Source organism: Heliangelus exortis, chromosome 4, assembly GCF_036169615.1.
Source record: "Heliangelus exortis chromosome 4, bHelExo1.hap1, whole genome shotgun sequence".
In the NCBI taxonomy this organism is placed as follows: Eukaryota; Metazoa; Chordata; class Aves; order Apodiformes; family Trochilidae; genus Heliangelus; species Heliangelus exortis.
The window spans coordinates 1,933,332-1,940,946 of NC_092425.1; the positions used below are offsets into that span (position 1 = coordinate 1,933,332).

Genomic DNA, 7,615 nt, shown 5'->3' on the forward strand with positions numbered 1-7,615 from the left:
GAACAAACAAGGTTAATAGAATTTTGATTTCCCTGTAATGGTCTCTCTCACATGTATATTTTAAGTTTACTCTGTTTTACTCACACCAGATTCATTCCATATAAATTATTCTGCTATGCAAAACTGATTTTTAGCTATCTATGCACTGTCTAAAGTAGAAAACAACTTTTTAAAACCATTTGGGGAAGTAAAGAATTCACTGAATTCTGAATCATGGAAAACTCCAACTGGAGTAAGTCCAGCTCTACCCTTAATATGTAAAAATTGCTTGGAAAAGGCTGGTTTTTTAATGGCACTGCTCCTGACTACTGCTGCACTATTGGTGACAAGTTCCCTGTGTATAAAATAGGATTTAATAAAGGATCAGGGCTTTCAGGTTATCACAAACAAAAAGTTAATAATACCTTTTAGAAGAAGTAATTAATTTTAATGAATCAGATAATGCCATAGGGATTTTGTTTCTTGAGTAATATCACTATAATGCTTAATTCCTCCCCTGCTTGAAGCTGGGGTGTGTTATTATCATTGACTAGCTTTTCAGTTATAATAATTTATATATTATCCTCTAGTTGTTTCTAAGCAGGAACTAATGATTTCTTTCTGCACAGCATGGGCATTTAAGAGTTTGTAGAAGATTTTCTACAAGTACTTCCATCCAAGGTATAGAGAGGGTGAAATAAGTGTTCTAAAAAGGAGTTTTCTCTAGGACACTTGGATGATTTTAAGGAGAGAACCAAAGCCACTGGTTCTCATGATTTGGTGTGGTGCTTACATCTTTCCAACTCTGCCTTCATAAATACTGTAAGTGCCTGACTTACAGTAGGTTTAATATATAACTGGATTGCCATGCCATGCCAGCATTGTGAATCAGCAAATAGCTGGGGAGTTGGGGGGACTTTCTGGGAATAGATGTCCTGTTAATATTTACAGTAGAGGCAGAAAACCTTTGAGATGCTGGGACAAGGATTTTCTCAGTGAGGCTGTCAGTGCTCAAGTGTCTTCACTTGCTGCTGCTTCTGCCTTGTTCTTGTCAGTTTTGAGTAAAAATTAGGCTTGGTTATTTTGGCTCTAAAGCTGTAGTAGCTGGTGAAGTGGTTCAAGTTCTGCATTTACATCTAACTCTAGATGTGTGCTATGAGTGGATCCATCAGGATGTTTCTGTATGAAGTGTCCTAACAGGGCAAACTGCAGGACTGGGCTGTTCTAGGGGTGCCAGGCAATGGAGAGGAGGCGAATGGGGGGGATTTGATCACAGCTGGTTGGAGATGACATGGAGGGGCTTCAGGTGCCAGGTAAGCTGTGGTCCCAGTGGTCCTGCTGTGCTGCCAGCCTTCCATGGGTATCCCACCAACCTCACAGACCCCTTTTTTTCTTGACTTTGCTGTGATGGGAAGAAGGAACCAAGAGGGAGCCTTAAGATGGGGACTCCTTTGGGAAATGTGAGTGCAGGGTGAGGCCTGCCCTGAGGAAGAAAGAATTTAAGTGGTGGGAGTGTCAAGATGCAGGAGGGCCTCTGACTCAGGCAGGCAGGAAAATGAAGAAATGCAGCAGCTGAAGGAGCAGTGGGGAAGTGGGACTGTGACTCAGGCTGGAGGGGGGGGCAGTGGGATGTGAGTGGTTCCATGGCAGGGAGAAGACAGAGAAGGAAGCCCTGGGGTGGTACCAAACCCCCTCCAGGCTGGAGGACTGCATGTTTTATTTGCAGCTTTTGCCCTCCTGACTGCACCAAACTGCAAGGGGGGCTCGTGTCAGAACTTGGCAACCATGAGGGTCACCCCTGTTTTGGAGCCCAGCTCCACCAGTATGGGCCACCTCAGCCTCCCAGTAAAGCTCAAGTAGAACTTCAGCTGTGCACCAAGTAGTATTCCTTCTTGTGGCTGTTTTAAACAAGAGTTGGTTGCTGAACAGGAACTTGAAGCAAGCAAATTTCCAGCCTAGAACTGAGGTGCAAAAAGTCACCACAAACCTTGGCATCATCAGAGCCTCTTACAAGGTGTACATCATCAGCTTCCTGCTGGCTGCTTACACCAGACATGCCCCTAACACAAATGAAATATAAAACCTTCCCTGTGCAAAACACTAAAAATCTTTTCTTTTCCTCCATGGGAAAGGATGAGAGGGGAAAAAAAAGGAACCACTCATAGCCAATGTCAGGCTGTCTGTCTAATGAACTTCTGGAAAGTATTCAGAGTTTAGTGAAGACAGCTGCATGGGACCTTTCCCTAAGTAAAATTTTTTTATAGTCAAAATAATGTGTCATTTATGCTTGGATGCTACCTCAAATGTTGCTACTTCATTTTTAAAGAGCATTTCAGATGTAATTAAATGCCTTGCATTTGAGTGCCTTCTCTGTGCTGTTACTTGGATCTGCTTCAGCTGCCATACCAGAGAATTATTTAGTCATTGCAAAAAAAAGAAAATGTTTAATCCCAAAAGCCCAAGGTTAAAATAAGACCTCACAAAATTGTTTTAAATACACTGCTATAGGATTTATGTGATCTGGATTAATGACAACAGTCATCTAATTTGCCTTTGTACATTTACACTGCACTTTTTTGTGTGCTTTCCTAGCACTGGATACTTTGATTTGATTTTATTTTTTTTAAATCGATATATTTGTAGGCTTCCTATAAGTTTGTTTTCCAAGGGGAAATAAGAACCACAGTCCTAAGTTTTCAGTTTTCCTGAGTTTTCACACACAGCATGCAAGGTGAAACCATTCCAGCAGCATGAAGAATTGCCCTTGGATGTGCCAGGAGAGTCTGTATCCCTCTCTTAGGAATCTGAATTCCCTTATGCTGAGAAAAAGTTGAAACTTGGGTCTTTTTCTGGCTCATGTTTTAAGAGAAGGCAGCAGTATTTTGTGCCCATGCTAATTCAATGTATGTGCCTCAAAAATTAATTCCTAATGGGAGAGCAGCCAAAGAACTTGGTAATCATGCCCTGGAGACTTGGTTGAAAGTTGAACTACAGAGTTGTACTTCAGGTACATCATTGTTGCCAGTGCCCAAAATAGGCAAGGCTTCTGAATTGTTCAAGTGTAAAATTTTAGATGCCTAAATAATGAGGAGGGTTAGAGGCCTGTGAACAGAAGTCTTAAATTTATTGAAGTGCCCCTATAGTGTTTAAACCCAACTTGACTCATCTTAACCCCATGTTACTAAGAAAAACAGAAACATAAAACCACACCAAAGCTAAATAAGACTCTTTCTATTAAAACCTCTGAAGTCCAAACTGTTTTTCATGCTTTCTAAGGTAAGATGATGTATATATAGTCTTGAGGCAGTTGCTTTTCATAACTTCAAGATTTTAACTGTAGCACTGTTTACTTTTTCACAGGAAGAGCACTGGATGTGGCAAATAAATGACCTTGATGTGTGAAATTGCTGTGAAGGGCATTTGCAACATGATTGTGGCATGAAACTAATTTGGTTGCTGAGTTAGGGAACTCCAAGAGCAAAATACTAATTCCATCTATTAGCATGTTTATCAAAACTTTTTGAGAGCAGCTTGTTCAGTGAAGACCTGTGCTGACTAAAGACATGAAGGTTTTTAGTCAAGTTGAAGTTTTGAGGAGCTGATCAGGACACATGTAGCATACTGTAAACTATAGATGAATTAATCCTCTGCTATTTTTAATTAGCAGTGAGCATTAGTCCTGGCAAATTAAAGTTGCTGCATGGCTGTAGTTCTGTGCTGAGGCCAAGTACTCCCTAGTTGAGGTAGCAGGAGCAGATCACATCTGGATATTGGCAGGGCACAGGATGCTTTGGATGCTCCAGGCTGTGCCACAAAGCTGTTGCTGCTCTGCTTTTGAGGTTTCACCTGTCCCAGAGAGCTTGCTGGATTATTTAACATTAATTCCTTTACCAGAGCATAAGTGATGATGCCTAATTCCAACTGGAATATAACTGGCAACATATTGTGTAGTGAAGCTGCCATTTGGGATCTGCTTTGAGTTTTTAGCGCTGAAATCCCAATTTTCTTTTCTGCTTAGCAAGAGGCAGGATATAAATCAAACCTCTTGGAACTGTTGCTTTCAGACTCAGGGAGTGGCTTGCAATTTAAGAGGTATTTCACAGCCATCCAAAAGAGTGCTTTTCTTCTTGATGCAAATAATCTGACTGATCAGAGTTGGAGCTCAGCTTTGATCAGGTAATGAATTCTTCACTCTGGCTGCACCAAGCTCTCATTGGATTTAGGGCCTGCTCAAAGGATATATAAACTGCTGAATTTTGAATGAGATCCATGGTGTGAGTGGTGCAAGACTGAAAGTTGTTTAAAGAAGCCTTCTTTGAAAGACAGACAGAGTTTTACTAGAACATAATCCTATGTATTGGCACGGTGCTCAAAGATGGGTCTCCTGTGAGCCTGCATCTGTAGTCAAATAGAATGTGTTCAGTGTTTTTAGAGGCACAACAGAACAGTATAATTAGAAGTGCATCTGAAATCATTAAAAGAATGTAAATTGTTTAGTCTTCTCAATTCCAGGGTTGTTGTGTTTTTTAAAGCAGTTCTGACTGTTAAGGCATGTTGAGACAGCCTAAATTCCTCCTATACTCTCATCCCTCAGAGCTTCCCATTGGCTGCCTCTCCACTTTCAAAAGCACCTATTCAGTAGGATGCCCCGGGCCCAAACCTTGTGAGTGTATTCTTTAGAGCCCGAGGGCTTTAAACACAAAAGTTAACCTTCCCTCAGAAAGGCCAGGCTGCTTGTCAGTGGCAAGGGGAGGATCCTCCTCTTACCCTTGCAAGTCTTAACTGAGTGATCAGAGTTGCCCTTCTTACTCCCCAGGTCTTAGGGAAAGTTGGAAATGACTGACTGACTGCCAAGTGATTATTCATGAAAATCTAAGTTCTGGAGATGTTTAAATGCTTTCAAAAATTTTATCTCTATGTTCGAGGACATCAATTCCACCCCTGCAGCTTACATCACACTGATAGGAATATAATTTTTATCATGACTTTTCTTTCTTTTATGTTAGCAGATGGACCCTATCTTCAAATCATAGAGCAGCCAAAACAGGTAAGAACACTGTATTTTGAAAATGTTTAAAGTAGCTATGTCACTATATTCAGCTTTGAATAAAATTATGACTTAAGATGAAAAAAAAGATATTAGAGGTTGCACTCTGATAACAAACGTGGCACTTAACCACAAGCTGTTTTTCCTCACTTTTGTAGTTACCTGTTTCCTGTTTTGTCTGTTTTCATCTTTGCCTCTCTCTGGAAGTGCCATGAGAAGAAAACCAAAACAACTGAGGTTTTCAAAAAAAGTCTTGCCAAGTGTAGACTCTTCATCTTAGAAGTGACTCTTCCAGTGCCCTGGTATTATGAAATACAAATGATTAGATCAAACATGGAAGATTTATAGGATTTGGTTCATATTTCTGGAAACACATAAAAGAAAAAATAAAAACATTTCATACTGTTCCCAAGTTACAGGAACTTTTGACTTGGGCTTTGTCATCTTAAAGAAACTGTTGTGAGATTTCTTTTGAACACAGTTGGCTGTTTCAAAAACCAAAAAAAAAAAAAAAAGACAAATGCTTGAATGTTACTTTTTTTGTAATAAAACACACCCCTCTGACAGTATCAAAGTTATCCCAATGATCATCTAATTCCAACCCCTCTGCCATGGGCAGGGATACCTCCCTCTGGATGGGGTTGCTTAAAGCCCCATCCAGCCTGGCCTTGAGCACTTCCAGGGAGGAGGCATCTGCAACATCCCTGGGCAGGCTGTGCCAGGGTCTCACCACTCTCACAGTGAAGAATTTCTTCCTACTGTCTAACTTAAATCCATCTTCTGCCAGTTTAAAACCATTACCCCTTGTCCTGTCACTACATGCCCTTGGAAAAGTCCCTCCCCAGTTTTCCTGTAGACCCCCTTCACCTACTGGAATGCTGCTGTAAGGTCTCCATGGAGCCTTCTCTTCTTCAGGCTGAACCCCAACTCCCTCAGCCTGTCTTCCAAGGAGAGGTGCTCCAGCCCTTTGGTCATCTTCATGGGCCTTCTCTGGACTCCTTTCAGCAGTCCCATGTCCTGCCTATGTTGGAGGCTCCAGAACTGGATACAGGACTGCAGAGTAGAGAAGGAGATTCCCATCCCTTGAGCTGCTGGCCACACTTCTTTTGATGCAGCCCAGGACACAGTTGGCTTTCTGGGCTGCAATTGCACATTGCTGGCTCGTGTGTTGTTTTTCATTAACCAACACCCTCAGGTCCTCCTCCTCTCTCAATCCATTGTCCACTGAATCTGTACTTGCCCTTGAGATTGCCCCAGCTCCTCTGCAGGACCTTGCACTTGGCCTTACTGAACTTTCAAGCAAAGTTGATGATGGTGCACACAGCCAGGAAGATGTTGAGAGCACCATTTCTAGCACTGAGCTTTGAAGGGCACCACTCATCACTCATCTCCTTTTGGACACGGAGCTGTTGATCACAACTCAGAGTTCAGACACAACTGTTGGATCTGTTGGACCAAAGGCATGGAGGAGAAGAGAGACTGGGTCATCCTGTGCATCAGGACTCTAGAGGCTGCTTTGCCTTTTGGACAACTTGAGTTCAGGCTGGGCACCTCACCTGTAATACAACCAGTCACTCAGTTCCCCTCAGCAAGGCAAATCCATGCTTAATGATAAATTCCTTTGTCTGGTCACTATCTGAATAAAAGTCAGATCTTTCCTTTTGGCTGGGAAACAAATTTCTAAGCTGAAAAGGCTGTAGTGAGATAGGTTTTGAAGCTAGTGGTTACAAACTGAATTCACACTCTTAGAAAGAAGCTGAATTCATCTTGCCAAAGGGTACAATACTAAGTGGTGACATTTGGAAATTCAGAGTTGGAAGCCACTTGAAGTAATGCAGTCACTAGATTGAGAGTTACCAAATATATTTGCCTAAGAGTTGCATCTTTTGTGCCTTCTAGATTACTTTGCAATGGGATGTTATTTCCTCAAATAAAAATGGAATAAAAAGACAGCTGTACTCTGGAGTGGCTGCTAAAATCCTGCAGTTCCCTGTAAAATATTCAGACCTTTCTTTATGTAGCTGAGATGAAAACCCAGCCATTCAAAGTCCACTGAAGCTTCTGTGCTGTTTCTGGACTCTGTGTGGAGATACAGCTCTTCCCAGAAGGAAAAAGAATTTCTGTTTTATCCCTGTTTTGTTCTTCATGATGCTTTGAATGTTCTTGCTTATTATTGGCTTCAAATCTTTCTACCTAGCAGCAATGATGGGAGAAAGTGCATGGACTCCTGCATCATCTACCTTTGAATTCTTGTCTTGAGTGGTGCTTTCTCAGCCAGCACTCCCAACACCATTTCAGGGATGAACAGTTGGAACTTTGCTGTTTGTGGGCTGTTTGGGGAAGTTTTGTTCCTGTGTGTGTTCATGTGCTCTCACGTGCTTTTGGTTTTGTTTTTAAACAGCTTTCAAGTGTTCTTTCCTGTATTTCCACAGAGGGGGTTTCGTTTCCGATACGTGTGTGAAGGGCCCTCACACGGTGGGCTTCCTGGTGCTTCTAGTGAGAAGAACAAAAAATCATACCCTCAGGTCAAGGTAAGTACAGAATTAATTATTTTTGCATACTGAGTGCAAATGCCATGTGTATGGTTAT

The 7,615-nt window shown here is 41.7% G+C and overlaps 1 protein-coding gene and 1 long non-coding RNA gene across 4 annotated transcripts in view; one reads left to right on the plus strand and one right to left on the minus strand.

Moving 5' to 3' along the window:
• NFKB1 (nuclear factor kappa B subunit 1) overlaps positions 1-7,615 on the plus strand; it is a 52,937-nt gene that overhangs the window by 11,648 nt on the left and 33,674 nt on the right. For 2 of the 3 annotated variants that reach the window (XM_071742604.1, XM_071742603.1), the window contains exons 4-5: positions 4,986-5,026; positions 7,459-7,557. In XM_071742604.1, the coding sequence (XP_071598705.1) occupies positions 4,986-5,026; positions 7,459-7,557 (140 nt within the window). The remainder of the gene's footprint in view (positions 1-4,985; positions 5,027-7,458; positions 7,558-7,615) is intronic. The other variant, XM_071742605.1, reaches the window with a different exon arrangement.
• On the minus strand, positions 5,022-7,120 carry LOC139795676 (uncharacterized). Its single transcript, XR_011725638.1, has 2 exons — positions 5,898-7,120; positions 5,022-5,325 (listed from the first exon to the last, which is right to left on the minus strand). It is a non-coding gene; the product is annotated as an uncharacterized lncRNA (long non-coding RNA).